The 20,823-nt window shown below is 40.2% G+C and overlaps 1 protein-coding gene across 2 annotated transcripts in view; it reads right to left on the minus strand.

The window, feature by feature from the left end:
* The window catches only part of LOC124605322 (probable phosphorylase b kinase regulatory subunit alpha), a 250,327-nt gene that overhangs the window by 78,144 nt on the left and 151,360 nt on the right, over positions 1-20,823 (minus strand). For both annotated transcript variants that reach the window (XM_047136918.1, XM_047136917.1), the window contains exons 13-15: positions 16,148-16,239; positions 3,309-3,473; positions 3,029-3,179 (exon numbers count right to left, since the gene is read on the minus strand). In XM_047136918.1, coding sequence (XP_046992874.1) covers positions 3,029-3,179; positions 3,309-3,473; positions 16,148-16,239 — 408 coding nt within the window. The remainder of the gene's footprint in view (positions 1-3,028; positions 3,180-3,308; positions 3,474-16,147; positions 16,240-20,823) is intronic.

The raw sequence follows: 20,823 nt of genomic DNA on the forward strand, positions 1-20,823 counted from the left end.
TATCTAACCCACCTATCTAAACTTTAGCATTCTTCTGTAGCCTTACATTTATAGAGCTACTATTGTCTTCTAGTCACCATCCATGTTTAATTTCCATACAAGGCTACACTTCAGACAAATATTTTAAGAAAGACTTCTTACCACTTAAATTTATATTAGATATTAAAATTTTTCTCTTTTTTAAATGTTTTTCTTGCTACTGTCAACCTGCAGTTCATATCCTCTCTACTTTGGCCATTCTCATTCATTTTTCTCCCCAAATAGCAAAACTAATCTACTACTTTCAGTGTCTCATTTCCTAATCCAATTCCATCTGAGTCACCTGGTGTAATCTAACTATACTGTACTGCCATTTTATTACTTTTGTTGATGTTTAACTTTTATATTCTCTTTTCAAGAAACTGCACGACTAAGTCTTTCCTCATCCCTGATCAAATTACAATGTCATTGGCAAACCTTAATGTTTTCATTTATTCTCACTGAGCTTTAAATTCGTTTCTAAATTTGTCTTTCATTTCATTTAGTGCTAGCTCAATGTTGAAACTGATTAACATTGGAGATGGGCATTTTCTATACATTTTGGTACAGTGCATACACACGTCTACCTCCGAGCAGTGCTTACTTTCACATTTTAATGTAAATTTCCTTGAACAAATCAAGCTGTTAAGCTGGACACATCATTCTACGTGTTAACCTAAGCATACCTAGAGGTTTTTATTACAATGTAGTTTTACACTGACTTGAGAATACCACTTCCTATTGAAACCAGTTGTCAGTAACACATAATACACTAATAGCAGCTGACGGTAATATCATGAGTTTCTTTAAATATATTAGAGCTGTGGAGCATGTTTTAGACAAAAATTTCAGTGAAGAAAGTGTAATTTAATGTCTGCCACAAAAAGTTCAGAAGGAAAGGAACAAAAGAGTAGCAGCCTGAATATCCATTACAGTATAACAAATGAATATCCAGTTGGTAACATGAATTAAGACAATTTTGAAAAAGATTGCAATGAGACCAATTACTAGTTGAGAAATCACCTCTATTAAAGAATTCTAACAGCAAAATATTACAGTTTTATTGTTCTTTATATAGTCACATGCATTATTTCCAGGCTCTAGGGAATTACATAAATAATTTTATGTGACACGGAAAGTGAAGGGCATGATCGCTGGTTTAACTTCTGAAGCAAAGGAGTAGCGGTTAGTAATACTGTTGCCAGTCAGTTCAATATCCTCACAGCACTTGAGCAGTTAATATCCAGTTTGCAATTAATTTATACTACATTAACCACAAAGAATACCAATAAAACTACAAAGCAAAAATAAATATTAACTAGCTCTAAGATCACTTTAGTTTTTCCTTAGTAACTGTGAAGCCAATATTAGTGTGGTAGCAGAGTTTTGTACTAAGATTACATCCTTTCCAGTTCAGCTGACACGTGCAATGTGTTGTAAGTGGAACTCAAAAATATGCATAGGGATATTTCTTAAAATTGACTGCGCACAGGAAATATCTTTTTAAGTTAACATAAACTCCTCTAGTTTTTAAGAATTCTGATAATTAGATGGGTAGATCACATAACTAATGAGGAGATACTGAATAGAATTGGGGAGAAGAGGAGTTTGTGGCACAACTTGACAAGAAGAAGGGACCGGTTGGTAGGACATGTTCTGAGGCACCAAGCGATCACAAATTTAGCATTGGAGGGCAGCATGGAGGGTAAAAATAGTAGAGGGAGACCAAGAGATGAATACACTAAGCAGATTCAGAAGGATGTAGGTTGCAGTAGGTACTGGGAGATGAAGAAACTTGCACAGGATAGGGTAGTATGGAGAGCTGCATCAAACCAGTCTCAGGACTGAAGACCACAACAGTAGCAACAACAACAACAACAATTTTTAATGTGCAAGTTGTGACTTCCTACTCACTCTTCATTTTTTTCCACTGTTTTTACTCACACCCATCATGTTATCGGCTGCCAGTGAAGGAATACCTACATTTATAAACTTGATATTCATTACCTGTATCTATTCTACATTGCTCTGAGTGCAAATGTAGTTGTTCCAGTTTTGGAAAAACATTCTTTTCTTGTATTTATCCAAACATACATTACATTCTCCATTCTGGCCTCTAACATTTCAAGTTAAAACGGTGGAAAGTTTTATAAATGTAAGGAATTTTTGTTTTCTCTGTCCCTTAATAAAGGCTCATGAGTGGGATTTTTTCCCATATCCTTAAGTCTTGTCAGTCTTTTTTCTTCCAGTGCATTCCTTTTTTCTGCGAGGAGGAGCAGCTCCAAAGCTGGCATTTTAAAATCTTCCTCCATGTTTCCAACTATTGCTGCTTTTGCTGATCAGTGAGTAGATTTTTCTATATTGCTATAAATATTTTCTAGCCATTGCCTACTTGCATTGGCACAGAAAGAGTTGTAATTTACGTATTATTGAATCTCGGGCTGTAGGATACCTAAGGTTCCTTTTTCACTTATTACTGCAGAAAAAAATGGAAACAAAATATTACAGGGAATTGTTAACAGCTGAAGCAGATAGACCAGAGAAGTAGTTAAGAAGACAAATACAGTGACTTTTAGTTATGCCTTTCTGAGTAATGGTCTCTTAAAACTTGTTCTGAAAAGCATGTATTACTCCCTTAAGCCTGTCCAGATATTTTTATCCCTCTTTTGTTATGTTTTGGTCCCTGTCAACAGAATGTGCTTCAGCATGATATATTTGATGTACTCTTATTCATAGCTTTCTTCTATGGGGCTGCTGTTTGTCATTTATATCAGAAAATAATGCCATGGATATTTTGTAAAGCTGTGTAAATCCAAAATACATAATATGAAAAGTCTCTACGAAAATTAGAAATTCACTGCTAATATCCACTTACACTCACAGCAGAATTAATTTGTTCACAACTGAAACTTCTTGGATTTACAGTGGTTTGGTTGATACAGAACAAAACATATGATCCATTAATAGTGAAAACAAATATCAATGAATGAATAAAAGTACAGATACTAACCTATGCCTGTGGAATGAAGTGGTCTGTTGTTTCCATAAAGGCTCTTCTGGTGAAGGTGAGCGAGCTTCTTTCTTTATTATTTCCAAGTCTGCTTGTGGTATGTGGATAACAGACTGGCGTCGCTCATCTGGCTGCAGGCTAAGCGATTCAGCTGCAAAGCAATTATCAAATTGTTCACTAAATCAGTGGAATACCTGTAACACCTTTAAGATGTTATTAGCAACAACTATGGGGTCCATTAAAATGTATTTTGTAAATATATGTTGTAATAAAAACTTACGTTCAACTGCTATTGACCTTGTTTTCTTGATAGCTCCTTTCACTGACATGCGTCTTCTGTAATTGCGGCCCTTTTTTGTGGGTGTACGGCTTAGAAGTGTTGAACGTGGTGTAATTGATTTAAGTAAGTGCTCTTCCAGATATTTATAAACTTGAGGGTTCAAACCTAAAACATTTTGAAGTATATGATAAAGATAGCAGTTTTTTTTTTATTTCAATTGCTCATTTACGTTAATTTTATTTAGAGACTCTATTAATATCAAAACAATATTTAATTCAGTCACCAAATATTTTCAAGAAACAAAATCATCTAACAATGCAACAGAATGAAAACAAAAAATTATAGATTTATGTAAATGCACAAGACTGCTTATCAAACAGATCTGCAAAATACTTTGAACCAAAATATCTTATCCACTCAGTACATAAACTATAATCTCAGTTTCCTGTTAATTAGGCAGATGTAAATTGGTGCAAAACAATATCTTGCAGACACTTTCTATGAAGTCATTTTTTATGCCAGGGTTCAAAAGCTTCTCAACATTCCAAAGGAAAGAACGAAGAGTAATGCAATATTTACATCTAAATGAAAGGAATGTGACACTATTTTTTTTATTACAAACCCACATCAGCATCAACTTACAGCAGAAAGTATTAAACACAGGAGAGCAGTATTCATTTTTATAACAAAAATATTGGATATTTTCTACTGAAGTAATGACTATAGTGTTCCAGATTTTCATTATATAAACTAATATTATACTAACAATCATCACTTCAGTGATATGGTCTTAAACTGTTAAGTTACTCTTGAATGAGATAATAATGGATATAAGATCATGTACTAAGCAAATCAGTGTCTCCATGTTTCACCTTCCCATGGTATAATGAATAAGTAACAAAAGGAAAAGTTCTCGGGTGAATGGCCGCATAGTCATGTCAGGTATAAAAATAATTTCAAATACAGAATGAATTTTCATCATCAGGCACACTTAGGAACTGATGCCAGGAAGCTGCAGTGCCTTCTTCTTATACCTGCAGACATTGTCATGGCTCAGTCATTCCATACTTTGGCTGCAACTACATCTGCATGAGAGTGCTATACTTGGCTCACTGTCATTATTTCCACCTTTTCAAACAAATATCAAATAAAGAGACTGGGCATGCTGGACATAATTTAAGTGAACCAAGCAAGGCATTTTGGTGTATATAAAATACAGAATGCCTGAACCACCGATAATTCCTGCAGGTACAATACAGTTACTGGAGCAGAAATAGCAATAATTGCTCACAACTCATCAAACCACAAAAATGTCACGGTCTTCACCATTTCAAGAGGCTATGACAACAGGGCACTTAAAAAATAACTGTTTTTGATTTATAATGTAATATTTTCTGTCTTCAGTATTCACCGCTATGGGCTGCATGGTAAACTTAGTCCTGTGATAGATCATAGTAGAATAACCTAAAAAGCAATTTGTAGCTGTTGTTCAAATATTTTTGTACTCAGATGCATGTTGTGACCACTTAGATCACACTTCTACAATGTTGTAAGGTGGTCTCACTGTCGTATGCTATTTGCGTAGCAGATTCAATGGAACTTATCTCACACTGCAAGTTTAAATGTTAAAACCATGTGTACGCAGATTCTTTTATCCATGGTGCAGGCACCAATATTCCTGATGCTTAGATTAGGGCCTGGACTCTGAAGCTACCTAACTCTACTACATTCATTAACTCCCCCCACCCCCACAATAGTTAATATGCAAGCACCTCACCTACACTTAGAAACTATTAATGGAGAATAAAAGATTGCAAAATTACGTATGCAATTACATGCCACATATAGGATACACCAAGATCAGTTGATAGACCATTGACACAGGCATCACCAACATCTACCTCTTCACATTATAGTCACAGCACTCAGCACTGTGATCAACACACGTCCTTGGTAAAAGCACTGCCATCACACCTCCATGCCATGCCGTCATGTCCCATCATATCACATCATCCCAGGTGCCACCAGCTGCAACATCAGCCATTTGCACTATCATCAGCATCACGATCCTACTCAGCACTGATTGGTTAGCTGCTACTAGCCAGCACATGAGCTTCTGGGTGTGCGGTTACAAGTGACAGCCAGTTCCCTCTGCCAATTACCTAGAATTGTCCAGGACTAAACTTCCTGGCTCTTAAAAGAGGAGAGAGGGGTTTAGTGCTCTTGCTGAACACTGACATGAACGAAGACAAGGAAAGATCCAAGACTGTTGGGAGAGCACCACGTGTGAATAATGCAAATCCAAGCAGCACCACTGCTAGTGCTGCACTTGTGACAGTAAGCTATGGATAAAGGGCTTTCCAAGTTCTCCTCGACTCCAGCGATATATTTATGTTCACAATTTGGATACACCTACTCACTTATATCAGTATCACAGTGGCTGTTAACTTGGTTAATGATCGGCTTCATTCTTGGACAGTTTGGTGTTTGCTTTTCAACATACCTTTGAAATGGTCATGGCATTGACAATCTCGTGATTGATACAGACATTGATCTAGCTGTTGAAACACTATTTATTTGGAAATTTTTGCAGTGCCATTGTCCAACTGTCCACTGCAAGCATCAGTAGATTGACAAACTAAAGCTAGTGTTGTTATAACACAAAGTTAGTGACAACTTTTCCTGCCTAAGTGGCATTGCCTCATGAAAACAAATTGACCTAAAGCCTACCTTTGAAGTTATTTTTAGACAAATTACCAACTGGATCTAGACTAAAGGGAACTCCTACAAATTAGTCACTGACAAACTACCAAGGAGAACATACTCTTAAAAAATTCACTGCAATCCATCAAAGTTGGCAACTACTTCTATTTACGAAAAATTACACCCAAGTTCTTGAAATTTCATCCACAAAATGAACTTTCAGGGACTGGGGATGTACACTGAGGCACAAAAGAAACTGGTATGCATGCATATTCAAATGCAGAGATATGTAAACAAGCAGAATACGGAGCTGTGTTATAAGACAACAAGTGTCTGGCACAGTTTTTAGATCAGTTGCTGCTGCTACAGTGACAGATTATCAAGATTTAAGTGGGTTTGAACATGGTATTATAGTTGGCACACAATCAAGGAGACACTGCATCTCCGAGGTAGTGATGAAGTGGGGATTTTCCTGTATGATCTTTTGACAAGTGTACCGTGAGAATCAAGAATCTGGTAAAACATCAAATCTCTGACATCACTGCGGATGGAAAAAGATCCTGCAAGAACGGGAGCAATGACAACTGAAGAGAATCATTCAATGTGACAGAAGTGCAAACCTTCCACAAATTGCTGCAGATTTCAATGCTGGGCCATCAACAAGTGTCAGTGCGCAAACAATTCAAAGAAATGTCATCGATATGGGCTTACGGAGCCGTAGGCCCACTGAAGTACCCTTGATGACTGCATGACACAAAACTTTACAAGTTGCCTGGGCCCATCAGCAATGACATTGGACTGTTGATGACTGGAAACATATATTGCCTGGTCAGACACATCTCATTTCAAACTGTATTGGGTGGCTGGATGTGTACAGGTATGGAGACAACCTCATGAACCCATGGACCCTGCATGTCAGCAGGGGACTGTTCAAGATAGTGGAGGCTCTGTAATGGTGTGAGGCATGTGCAGTTGGAGTGATATGGGACGCCTGAATGTATATATATGACTGGCAGGTGACACATACATAAGCATCCAGTCTGATCACCTGCATCCATCCATGTCCATTGTGCGTTCCGATGGACTTCGGCAATTCCAGCAGGACAATGCAACACCCCACACGTCCAGAATTGCTTCAGAGTGGCTCCAGGAACACTCTTCTGAGTTTAAACACTTCCAATGGCCACCAAACTCCCCAGACTTGAACATTACTGAGCATATCTGGGATGCGTTGCAACGTGCTGTTCAGAAGAGACACCAACATCTCGTACTCTTCGGGATTTATGGACAGCCCTGCATGGTGTCAGTTCACTGCAGCACTACTTCAGACATTAGTTGAGGCCATACCACTTTGTGTTGTGGCACTTTTGTGCGCTCGTGGGGAGCCTACACAATATTAGGCAGGTATACCATTATCTTTCGTTCTTCAGTGTAGAACAAATCATTGTGGCTTGGGGTCTTTACCGCTGGGGCAGTGCTGGAGTGTGGACGTGACCACTTAACTGGAATAAAGTGACATGTTTTAAACAGTGATTTTCTATTTAGCCCAACCAGCTGCATTAAGTGAACAAATAACATGTAACACTAGTAGTGGCAAGCTATAATGTGTAATAGTCTTTTCATTATGTCTGTCTGCAACTCAACATGTCATCCTCAGGGAGAGCAGCAATCTATTCTTTTCCTAATATTGTTGGAAGTTAAAATAAGAGAAAGCATAGGTTAATAAGAATACAGGAATATGACAGCAGCAATACATTTGAACACACTGGTTCTTGGTGTAGCTTCTGTAATCACTCTCTGAATGTAATGTAAACTTCTACCCAATAAGGGATTTTGCACTCTTTGGAAGGTCTGAATGTTATTATGATCAAGTTCATATAAATTTTCGGGTGATTTGTTTAACTGTAGCATTATTAACTACACTGAAGTTTGTTTTGTCACGTTTGAGGAATCTAAAAGAACATGGATTACGTGTGTGGTTAACCAGTAAATCCAGCGATTATAAATTCAGAGTCGAATTAAAGCTATTAAGAGCACTGTCTCACTGTTCATAGGCATTCCAGAACCTATTTTCATCAGTTTGTCAGATTAATAACAATGTTCACATAGCTTACAATTGTTACACAACAGTATTGCGCTCATGTGAACTACATCTTAGAGCTTACACTCACTCACTAATCATTAGCCATGCATAACTAGTTAATTGCGATTATCCAAGTCAGAGAATGCATCATTAATTAATGGGAGGGGAGGGAGGGGGAAGTAAAGCACATATATTTTTGCCAGTGTCATGATATGAGTTGATACTGCATGCCATTGTCAAAGCCAATTTTTTCATTTTTTGTGGCTTAGCTCAAATATAATTAAGCTTAGTAATTCACCTTTAAGGGATAAGAAGCTTGTTTATATGGAGTGTAAAATAGATATACAATTAATGATGACTTGTAAATGAACTAATGTTAAAAGTCTTTCCCTGTAGAAGGACTATATATATTTATATACATAAAAAATGTTGTATACGCAAGAATACACTGAACCAATATAAAAAAGGCTGAATTATAAAATGTTAGTTATTAGCTTTCTTTTCACTGTTACAAGAGCAAAATTTTTCATCTCACCATGTATTTCATTTTACCCACAAAATTTGTTAATGTAAGTCAATTTCTTTTCATGTTGCAAGAGCAGCTGAGTTAGTTTATCCACATGTGTCAGTCTAAGTTAACAGTATAGTCATTACATTTGAGAAATTAATTGCAAATCATTAATTTGCCAACAGTATTTAAGCTATGAAACAGTTCGTAATGCACCACCTATTAGCCATTAGTTTATTTACTGTGAAGAAGAGAAAGACTATGGGATTGTATTAAGAATCACTGAAGTTACAACAAAAGAGTAGTTCTTAATACAAAGAAATATAGAAAAATAATACATGTTTATGATTTATGAAAACCAAATTCAATTAATGTTAGATGTTCATAGCCTCAACGAAATTTTTAAAACCATATATCATGAGGCTACAGAGGGGGTACTTAGTCAGGCACTGAACCACTATGTAGTACAGCCACCTCCATGACGCAGACTGAAATATGTTATATAATATATTTTTATGCATATTAATGAATTTTGTATTGTTCACTATTATTTAGAAGAAAATACAAAATATTTGTTGGTGTTTGTATTTGTGCATGCTCAATGTGGAGGCCTGGTGTAAGCAGGTGGATATTCTGTACGAACTTTTTTGGATTGCTGGACCGCATTGTGTGTACACAAACAGCTGTTCCCCAGGAAAACATCTTGCAGCTTTTTCAAGAAATCCAGTGTCCATTGTTAACATTCATGTTATCTTTAAACCAGTTTTGATTTAGTCATGATCGCTATCACACATATGCTGATTAGTGTAAAGTTTTTATTACTGTGTGTGTGTGGGTGTGTGTGTGTGCACTATTTTTAATACATATTATAAATTATTTCTATTCATTTTTAACTAAATATGAGATTATCAATACAATCCAAATACTTCCATCGTGCTGTATCGTCTGACTCTGTACCTCTACGTAGTTCTGCCACCTCCATGATACATCGTGAAGTACATCACATGATCTACTTTTACGCATGTTAATGAATTAGAGAGGGGGTGGGCATAATTTATTATGTAAGTACCTGAAAAAAGTTATTTTAAAAATTGTCTACTAGAAGGATACTTCAAATAATTGCTATACTGAATTACAACTAAAAAGAAAGTAGGACACAACTGAAATAATACATTTTATCTCTGGTCCTTAATCCTTTCCAATCCAATTTTTCTACTCACTGCATTCTTCCCAACCCTTATTTATTTCACACCAATGAAAATGTGTTGGACATAGTCTGCCAATGAAGCCGCATTGGAAAATAGTAACGTCAGATGTAGAGTTAAATATTATGATGATGTGAATTTTTGACAGATTATTTAATTAATCATCCACAAAGTCATAGTGGTGAGATAACAATTTGAACTTATTTGGTGCTTGTTATAACGTCAAGTTTAACACATATATTTCAGAACGACACAACACATATAAGTCACAGAGTAAGTTGACAAGCAAGACATGTGTACACGTTAGCATTCGAATGAGCACTGCGTCCCAGTCTAGCGGCCGCTGCTCGGCTGGTCGCTTAGGTGGTGCAGCTGCTGCATGGCTGGCAGACAGCGCCGCACGTAGAGGACGCGCGTAATTGCGCGGCGGTGCTTTGAATGATCGGCGAGTCACAACACTTTTCCCCCCTTTGAAATTGTTGCACTGGTCTTGATGGAGGTGTCCTGGAGACGGCTAACGTCCATAGGCGTTGTTTGACTCGCCGTAAAGTCTCGAGGAAGAGGCTTCCCGTACAGACGGAAGTGTCCCCAATGATAACAGGTCGAGATGACAGGAGACGTAGGGGTCCAATCTGCTGGGGCCCCATGCACCAATCTGCCCATTGCAGCAAGTCCAGTTGATATGACAGGAGACATGGGCCATGTGTCGGCGTCCATTGGGGGAGGAGGTGAGTAGATTTGCTCTGACAGAGGATGGTCATCCGGTTCCTGCATGGGCACGTCTCCTGGTGGCGTCCGTTCTTGTGCTGGCATCGCGATGACGGTGAGAGGGCTGTGTTGTGAGTATTGAGAGATGCCAAGATCCCGAGTGTCAGGTAGAGCCAAAGGTGGTGTAGCGGCATTCGGAACAGGCGTTGCCGGCACACGAGGCTGAAGCTGGTCCGAATGACGCACTGCAACACCCGCGTCCATCTGGATTTCATACAGGCGTCTGCCACAGTGTCGTAAGATGCAGCCCGGGCTCCATTTTGGCCGCCTGCCATTTCCCCGTACCCAGACGAGGTCATCGGCGGTGAACCGGCCAAGTGAAGGCACCCGATGAAGTAGTGTGCGGGGTTATCGGCCATGTAAGAGCTCAGCCGGGATGTGGTCGTCCATGGGGGTGAAACAGTAAGACGCCAGGAACTGGAGAAGCGCATCATCAGTAGCAGAAGAAGTCAGAAGTTTCCGCATCTGAACCTTAAATGTGCAGACCAGTGTCAGCCTCACCGTTGGATTGTGGATGGAACGGCAGGGCCGTGACATGCATAACGCCGTGCCTAGCACAAAAATCCGCAAACTGGGAAGAGGCAAATTGCGGACCATTATCAGTAACAAGAGTAGAGGGAAGGCCTTCCAAAGAAAAAATGCGGGCGAGAGCACTGGTGGTTGCCGCGGTGGTAGGCCACGTGCAACGGACAATGAAAGGAAAGTTAGAGTAGGTGTCAATTACGAGGAGCCAATAAGTACCTAAAAAGGGTCCCGCAAAGTCAGCATGAATGCACTCCCAGGGCTTCTCAGGCGAAGGCAACGGTGACAAAGATGACTTCGGGGCAGCGGCCTGTGACGCACAAGGCCGCAGGCAGCGACCATGTGTGCTATTTCAGAGTCGATGCCGGGCCAGTACACATGACGGCGCGCCAGAGATTTTGTGCGAGACACACCCCAGTGCCCTTGGTGAAGGAGGCGCAAGACCGAAGCACGCACAGACGCAGGTACCACAACACACGGCGAAGCATTGTCAGTGGAAAGGAGGATAACACCATCCCTAGCTGTGAGGCAGTAGCGCAAAGCGTAGTAGTTCCGCAACGGATCAGAAGTCTTAGCGGACAGGCGATCTGGCAAACCCTTCTGAATACAGCGTAAAACCCGGGAGAGGGTAGGGTCAGAACCCGTAGCAGCCGCCAGCCTGTCCCCAGTGATGGGGAACCCGTCCACAACCCGCTGCTTGGCAACATCCAGGTGGAAACACGAAAGTTCGTCCCTATCGAATGCCTGATCAGGACCCATGGGAAGGCGAGACAGAGCATCAGCATTTGCATGTTGAGCCGTTGGCCAGAAATGAATCTCATAATTGAAACGAGACAAGTAAAGAGCCCAATGCTGGAGGCGGTGTGCAGCCTTGTCAGGAAGTGACGTTGATGGATGAAACAAGGAAACAAGTGGTTTGTGATCCGTAACAAGCTGAAATTTTGAGCCATAGAGAAAAACACCAAACTTATGAAGAGCATAAATAATGGCCAAAGCTTCTTTCTCAATTTGAGAATACTTTTGTTGGGCATCCGTGAGCGTTTTGGAGGTATAAGCCATGGGTTGTTCTGAACCGTCAGAAAAACGGTGCGCAAGGACTGCACCGACCCCATTTTGAGAGGCGTCTGTGGCAAGAACAAGATGTTGGCCAGGTCGATAAGTAGCCAGACACGGGGCCTGTTTCAGCATAGTCTTCAATTTCTGGAAAGCCGCTTCGCATGACGCCGACCAGTGAAAAGGCACGTTTTTATGCAACAGACAATGCAATGACTGAGCCACTGAAGCCGCAGACGATAAAAACTTGTGATAGTATGCTATTTTCCCCAAGAAGGCCTGCAGTTCCTTAACAGATGTAGGGCGAGGAAGGACATCGATCGCAGCGACAGTTTGCTGAAGCGGACGAATACCATCCCGAGAGAGTTGAAACCCCAAGTACGTGATAGATACCTGAAAAAATTGTGATTTCTGAAGATTACACTTCAGACCGGCAGTCTGTAAGACATGAAAAAGTGTGCGGAGATTTTGAAGATGTTCTTCAGTGGTGGAGCCAGTGACGACAATGTTGTCCATGTAATTGATACACCCAGGGACAGGGAGCAATAATTGTTCCAAGAATCGCTGAAAGAGAGCAGGGGCTCTAGCAACTCCGAACAGCAAGCGTTGGTACTGATAGAGGCCGAAAGGTGTGTTAAGGACCAGAAACTGCCGGGAAGCAGCGTCGAGAGGAAGTTGATGATAAGCTTCTGACAGGTCAATTTTAGAAAAATACTGGCCTCCAGCAAGTTTAGTGAACAGTTCTTCAGGACGGGGCATAGGGTAAGTGTCAATGAGGCATTGAGCATTTACAGTGGCTTTCAAATCACCACAGAGACGAATATCACCATTTGGCTTAGCGACGACGACGACGACAAGAGAGGACCACTCACTGGAAGTGACAGGAAGCAAGACCCCTGAAGTAGTGAGACGATCCAACTCCTGTTTTACCCGACCATGAAGTGCCACAGGAATGGGCCGAGCCTGAAAAAACTTAGGCCGAGCAGTGGGTTTGAGCGTGATATGAGCTTCAAAGTCGTTTGCATGGCCTAACCCAGGAGTCGTTTGCATGGCCTAACCCAGGAGTAAAAAGGGACGAAAATGTCGTCGACAAGGAATCCAGTTGAGCATAAGGAATAGCATCAGAGACAATGTTGACAGAGTCATCTATGGAGAACCCAAAAACGCGAAAGGCATCGAAATGAAAAAGATTTTCTGCGTTGCTCTGGTCGACCACAAATATGAGAACATTGCGAACGACGGATTTGTAAATTACCTCAGCATTAAACTGTCCCAAGAGAGAAATCTTCTGTTTATTGCACGTCCGTAATTGCCGAGTGACAGGAGTGGAGAACCCAACTGAAGATACGTCTGAGAATTAACTATAGTGGCAGCAGAACCGGTATCCACCTGCATGCGAACATCTCGACCAAGGATTTGGACAGTGAGGAATAACTTCCCTGAAAGGGAAGAAGTGCAATTGACAGACAACACAGAATCAGAATCAGCGTCATGTTCATGAACATCATGTACGCGGCCGGATTTGCAAACGCAAGACACATGACCTTTCTTTTTGCAACTGTGACACACAGCCCAACGTTGGGGACAATCCTCGCGTGAATGTTTCGTAAAACACCGCGGACATGAAGGAAGTTGCCGGGGGTTTTGCTGCAGTTTCTTAGCGGGTTGTTTACAGTTAGGCCGAGGCTGCGCTGGGGAGCGCACCGCGGCCACGTCGGCCGGCGGGGATGCGCCGCACGCATTGTCAACAGCGCACAGAGGTTGTATTTCCCTGACATCACCCCACGCCTCTATTTGCGCCCCAGCGGCGCGAGAAATTTCAAAAGACTGCGCAATGGAGAGAACTTCATCTAGAGTCGGATTCGCCAACTGAAGGGCCCGTTGCCGAACTTCTTTGTCGGGCGCCGACCGGATAATAGCAACCCGTACCATGGAATCGGCATAGGATTCTTTGTGAACGTCAGTAACAAATTGACACTTTCGACTGAGGCCGTGAAGTTCAGCAGCCCAAGCGCAATAGGATTGATGTGGCTGTTTTTGACAACGATAAAAGGCAACACGAGAGGCTACCACATGCATTTGCTTTTGAAAATAGACAGACAGAAGTAAGCACATTTCAGCAAAGGACAAAGACGCAGGATCCTTCAAAGGAGCCAACTGCGACAACAACCGATACATTTGAGGTGAAATCCAGGAAAGGAACAGAGACTTACATGGTTGTTTGTCCGTGACATGCAATGCCAAGAAGTGCTGTCGAAGACGTTTTTCATAATCAGACCAGTCTTCCGTCGTCTCGTCGTAAGGAGGAAAAGGAGGTATAGCCAACGACAAGAAACGCCCCGCATTTGACACCGTGACGAAATCACGAATCGCCGCTGTTAGAAGCGTTTGCTGTTCAAGGAGATTTTGCAATAGTTGCTCGACAGTAGCCATGGAAACCTGTGGTTCAACGGTGAAAAGGAAAAATCCCACCCTCGTCGCCAATTGTTATAACGTCAAGTTTAACACATATATTTCAGAACGACACAACACATATAAGTCACAGAGTAAGTTGACAAGCAAGACATGTGTACACGTTAGCATTCAAATGAGCACTGTGTCCCAGTCTAGCGGCCGCTGCTCGGCTGGCCGCTTAGGTGGCGCAGCTGCTGCATGGCTGGCAGACAGCGCCGCACATAGAGGACGCGCGTAATTGCGCGGCGGCGCTTTGAATGATCGGCGAGTCACAACAGTGCTCACCCGTAATCATCTTGTAGACATCTGTTTATGGAGTTGGGCATTCGTATTACTGCTTCACAGAGTATTTTTTCCCTCATGAAGTTTCAACATTATAAGGGAAAAGACAGATTGCTACACACCCTAAAAATGACACACTGAGTTGCGAACAGGGACAACAAACAGACTGTTACACTTTACGCTTTTGAGCAAAGCCTTCTTCAGAAAAGAAAAAACACAGACACACACACACACATTCACACATGCAAACCATGCCTCAAACACACATGACAGCCATCTCCTGCAGCTCGGACCAGAATGAAACTGCCACATTAAGCAGCAATTTGTGATGGGACAGTGAAGGTGGAGGAATATCAGGGCGTGAGTTGATTGAGAGAAGAGCACTGTCTGATGGAGCGTGCAGGGACTGGACTAGATGGAAGCATGAGACGACTGGGAGGCTGTGGGGCAGTGAGATGGTGGAGAGGTGAGAGAGGAGAGGGAAGAGGAGGGAGGGCAGGGATGCACACGGCAGGAGGGGGGATGGAGGCAGGTAGAGGGAGTGGAAAAGGAATCGGGCAGGTAAGGGGAAAGACGAAAGATGGGTGGGTGGATTAGCAGAGGACAGCACACAATGAGGGTGAGGGGATGTGAATAGAAAGGAGGCAATAGGACAGAGGGGTTCGGAATGTGATGGGTGGACAGTGTGGGGAGCTAACCTACTGTTACGAATCGTTCCATATCATTACAATTTACTGTGCAAAATGATCCATGGAACACGAAACTAGCTAAATAACTTTGAGAAACATTAATCTGTGTCCAGAGGTTAATGGAAGTCGTAACAGAGCAATATTGTTTTATCTCTAGTTCCTATAGTAACAGATAATCTACTGTGCAGACATTATGATAAATTTTAACTTGAATTTTTTACCAAATGAAGATAGAATCATTTGTTTCACTTTTCCATCTAATAAGCATGTTAGCTTAACCTGCAAAAAAATAATTCAGAAACAAATTGCTAATATGATACCCAAATAGGAAGGCTAGTTAATTTTGAATGTCAAATGCTAAATCAATACAACAGACAACTATGATTGTGCTACTTATGTGGGTCATAGCAATATATTATTCAGAAATAGGCTAATACACAGAACAATAGTAAAGGTGTATGGCTATTCTATCAGAGTTATGGTACAGTGGATTGCACAGAAAAATAGCTGCCTATATTGAAATTAAAAGTTTCAGTTTGCTTTGATTCAGTGAGCATTTACCAAGTACTTACGATCAGGCATTCCATCTTCCTGACTACCAAGAAAACTCAAATTTGTTATACAAGAAGTGTTTAGAAAATCTCTCAAGAAGCCCAAAGTCACTCTGAAAGAGAAAGAAAACCGAAATTTGAGCTCAAATAATTAAGTAATTTTCTGTTTCTCTGCATACATACTACACTCAAAAGCTTAATTAAAACAGTAATACAGGGTGTCTGTAGTTAAAGTTCCATTTCAAAATGCTGTAGACAAAGAACCGCAGCTCCGAATCACATCAAATTTGATCAGCATATTATTGATGCAAAGGGAAACATCAGGGGAAAAAATTGTAACCTTCAGAAATGTACAACACCAGATGCATGGCACACTGCTGTTCCTCAGTTTGCATTTAAGACACCCTACATGGCTGTCTCCTTGAAGGCTCACAGATAGTTGGTAAATCTATTTTACAAGAACAGTGACTGTGAGGCAATAGCCCTTCTGAAGTTCCAGACACTCAAGGGTACGAAAATGGCGCAGGTTTGATGTCTGCTAAGAATCTAGAGATTCGTAAAGACAGGTTCTTTTGAAGTGCAATGTAGCAGAGGGAGGAAACCAGTTGATCCAACATCTGTCAAAGATGTGACCACTGGACTGCAGGAGGGCTCAAGTGGTCATGGGCAACCATGCAGTGCATGGGGAATTGTCAGAACGTTAGACATGTCTGCGAGCATGGTGTATAAAAACCTATGAAACATCCTGCATTGCTATCCATACAAAATCACCCATGTTCAGGAGTTGCTTCTTGCTGACCTGCCAGCAAAAATGTTCACTTCGGAATTGCTTGCTCACATGGAAGTGCACAAGGAATGGCCACGGAACATTCTGTGGACAGATGAAGGCCATGTCCATCCCAAAGTACACGTCAATATGCAGAACTGCAGAATGCGAGCAATGGAAAATCCACATGTCCATCAAATGGTACCACTTCAATCTGCAAAGGGGGCTGTGTGGCGTAGGTTTACAGTAGTAATGGGACAACCGATTATTTTTAACGACTGACTGGGGAGGCAATTGTTTTTTTGTTCTGTCTGTTTATCCAGCTCTATGAAACAACCAAATAAAACCAGTCTCCACGGCCACATCAGATGCATGAATGTTTTCACTCACTCACCGATTTTGACTATTTCGCAGTTAAGAATGACTATTGCTAACTTCTGTGTGAGCTTGATTCTCTCTAATTTTTACATTCATGGTCTTTTGTGAGATATACATAAGAGGAAGCAACATATTCCTTGACTAAGCTGAAGAGAAACTAAAAATAAACCTGAAACTTATAACACGTGTCTGCTATAACATGTGTCTGCTATAACATGTTTAAAAGCAATTGAAAAGTTTGACACATACAAGACTAAGAAGCAAGAAATAACTGTTTAAATATAAAACTTTTTTAATATATCGTGTTTTTAAAACAAACTAAAAAGTATAAAATAATCTCTCCTAGACCCATACAGATTCTTACTGCTGTACAGATAGTCCTGAAAATTTGTGCTTGTTAATTTTTAATAGCTATGACAACACTTGTAAAACTGAAAGCAGAAAACATGGTGTGCACGCAATAGGCAACAGTGAGAAATGTAGATTTAGTAACTGTCATTGAGAAAAATCACAGAGCAGTTCATATCATCTGAAGCGTAATAAAATTGTTAACGATGTAGGTGAACTATTCACGCATCAATTACCTATTGCATGCATCCCACATTTTTTGTTTTAAATTCTACAAGGTTTGACATTAAAAATTCACAAGCTCAAATTTTAGAACTATCTGTAGGACGTCAGGAATCTGCTTGGGACTAGGGGAAATTATTTAATACTTTTTAGTTCATTTTAAAACATGTTATATTAAAAAGTTTTTACTTAAATAATTAATTCTAATTTAAATTTATTGAAGCTCTTTCTCTCTATCTCTAGCTCTCTCTCTCTGTCTCTGTCTATCCCCCCATCGCTTAGCACCCAACACTGATAATTCTTTTTTCGTAAATTCTGAAGTGAGGTATTTTAAACATATACTGCCACTTGTGGGAAGTATTTGTTTGTGAAAAATTTTTGTCATTATTTGTCAATTTCCTCTGAATTTCTTTCCTTAATATAGTTTCATAATGTGAATCATCCTTGCAGATATTTTTTATTGCACTGAATTTATCTTGAGGATTATATCTAACTTAGTCGTGTGAATAAGGCTTTGGCACATCAGAATCACTTGCTGTATTGTTTGTCTCAATTTAAACAGTACAGACAAAATACATTCCTGATTTCAAACTTTGCAGCTTCTTTCAACAATCAAAATACAATGATCTTGTGATTCTTGAGTTTCTCCGGCATATTTGATAATCAAAATATCCACGGGTGTGCTGCCGGTCTATAGTGTCCAACGGGCACAATATTTCGGCGATCATACATGTCGCCATCATCAGGTGAACTGACGGACTGAGCTCCTGTGAACGTGCCGGCACGGAGATCCGTACGCTATGGCTGCTCAGAGGGAACTGGGTTCGGTCGCGGCGGCGGCCGATTTAAATACCCTCCGCCCGCGGCGTGCTCCCATCGCCGTCCACGCCCCGCGCCACGGTCGCGCGGTGGAACAGATTGCGACGGCGTCTGAGATGACGTCGGTGTGATGGCTCTGTCCGCCGTGGTCGTAACAACTATACGTTTGCTCGATTTACTCTGGGGGTAGGGCTACCCTCTGGTGGTGTAATCCACTGCTTTAGTTCTGGCTGGTTTCATTCTGAAGACTTAACAGACAGTCAACTAAAAAATTTAAGTGTGGTTTCAGCTGAAAGAATGAATAAATGGTTGAAGTGACAGAAAAACTATTGACTGTTTCCACTTGAAAAGAAAGAATGAATAATTCAGTCAATACAAAATCCAAACTGTGTCGAATGCTTTCATCTGGTTGCTCCCACACACTGCTATTACTCGGAAAAAAAAACTATCCAACCGACGTGTAAAGTGACAACTGACTGATTTGACTGTTGTAATTCAGTTGCCCACACAGACTGGTTTGGGGGGGGGGGGGGGGGGGCAGGAACCACTTGCACAATTAAAATAAGGTAGTATTGGTATGAAGGATCTAATGACATTAATTGTACAGTAATCACAGTTGGGTAACACTGTGCTAAACAGCAATAGCTGTATGCTCTATGAAATAAAATTTCATAGAGCAGCTAGCACAAGTTACAGCGCTACTTGCAGTAACCAAAGTTAATTTGGCCACTGTTTCTACAGTGATCAGAACATTAAGAGGAGCTTAATGCATTGAAATCAAGCTCTTCGATTCCCACTTCTGATTAGGTCTGGAGACACTAACACACCCCAATAATTTCTATTTTTTAAGCAGTTACATTATTATTATAATCTTCTGGTGACATTTTAGTCTTTTGATGCCTAGTTCACCTATTTATGCTGATCACAGTTATACTCTGCAATGTAAAATAAAATAAATAAATAATAATAATAATAATAATATCAATTCATAATACGATAGAGTACAAGCATATAATGTGCTACTAAAGAAATATGCAAAGCAACTTAGGAAAAAAGTTAGAAATCTGAGTTCCTCATTTGAAAATTAAGACTATTTATTTCAGATTCTGATATGTTAAATAGTGAAAACATACATAACAGTTTTGTTGAAGCAGCTTTTGGAACTTCAGGCTAATGGCAAAATATCATAGTATTCTCAGCAAATAAGGAATTTGACTCGGACCCTACATTTTTATTCTGTTAAGACGTATAGCTACTTAAGTTTGTCAAATTATATCACCAAAGAACACTCATTATGATTACGGAGAAGTTCTTTATTTATCAACAGTGGCCACTTTTCTACAGCAACTGAATTTGGGGAAAACCTGCACTTCAAGGATTCTGCAGAATAAATAATTTCTCTAAATCTAAATCTTTTGAGCAGACAGGTAAAGTTGCAAGACAACTGTATATCAAGCTCATCTTATTTAAAGGTCAGCAAAAACATTACAAACATAGAATTTCAATAAAAACATTGCAAAAATGAAATGACAATAATAAGACTGTAGAAATGAAATAACAATAAATTATTTTATAATTTTTTGAGTGATTATTATTATTATTATTATTATTATTATTGAACTACTTGTGTTAATTACTTGTAACACAAAATTTTCTTAAAAATATTCTCGTTCACAGTGGATTGGTTTTTGCAGCTACGGCTGAATGCTTAAAATACAATCAAAAATACAGAATTTCTGCACCAGTCACCATTTCTATAAGTTAACCATAACATGTTTTGAAGTTTACTACATAAACTTCAGGTGGTACCTGCTGAAATTGCATTGATTTAGGTTCAGTTTGTGAGTAATGAGAAGTTATCTTGAGTACACTAACAGGTTTTTAATTGTCTTGCAGTTTTATTGGCACTGAAAAGTTTATCCATATTTCAATTGAAATGTCAGCAGTTGTTGCTGCCAGTGCACTGCTTACTGTATTTTGGAGAAGAAATAAAGCTAGCATGAGCTATTTGCAGTTAGTTAAAGGTAATTTCAGCTGTAGTCATAAATCAGAAGATGCCCTTGACTGCAGAAAAATGGTGGACAGGAATTAAATTTGCTTCATGCATGACAGATGTATATCCACACTATGAAAATTAAACTTATTGGCTGCACCAAACTCTATG

Source organism: Schistocerca americana, chromosome 3 (genome assembly GCF_021461395.2).
Source record: "Schistocerca americana isolate TAMUIC-IGC-003095 chromosome 3, iqSchAmer2.1, whole genome shotgun sequence".
NCBI lineage: Eukaryota > Metazoa > Arthropoda > Insecta > Orthoptera > Acrididae > Schistocerca > Schistocerca americana.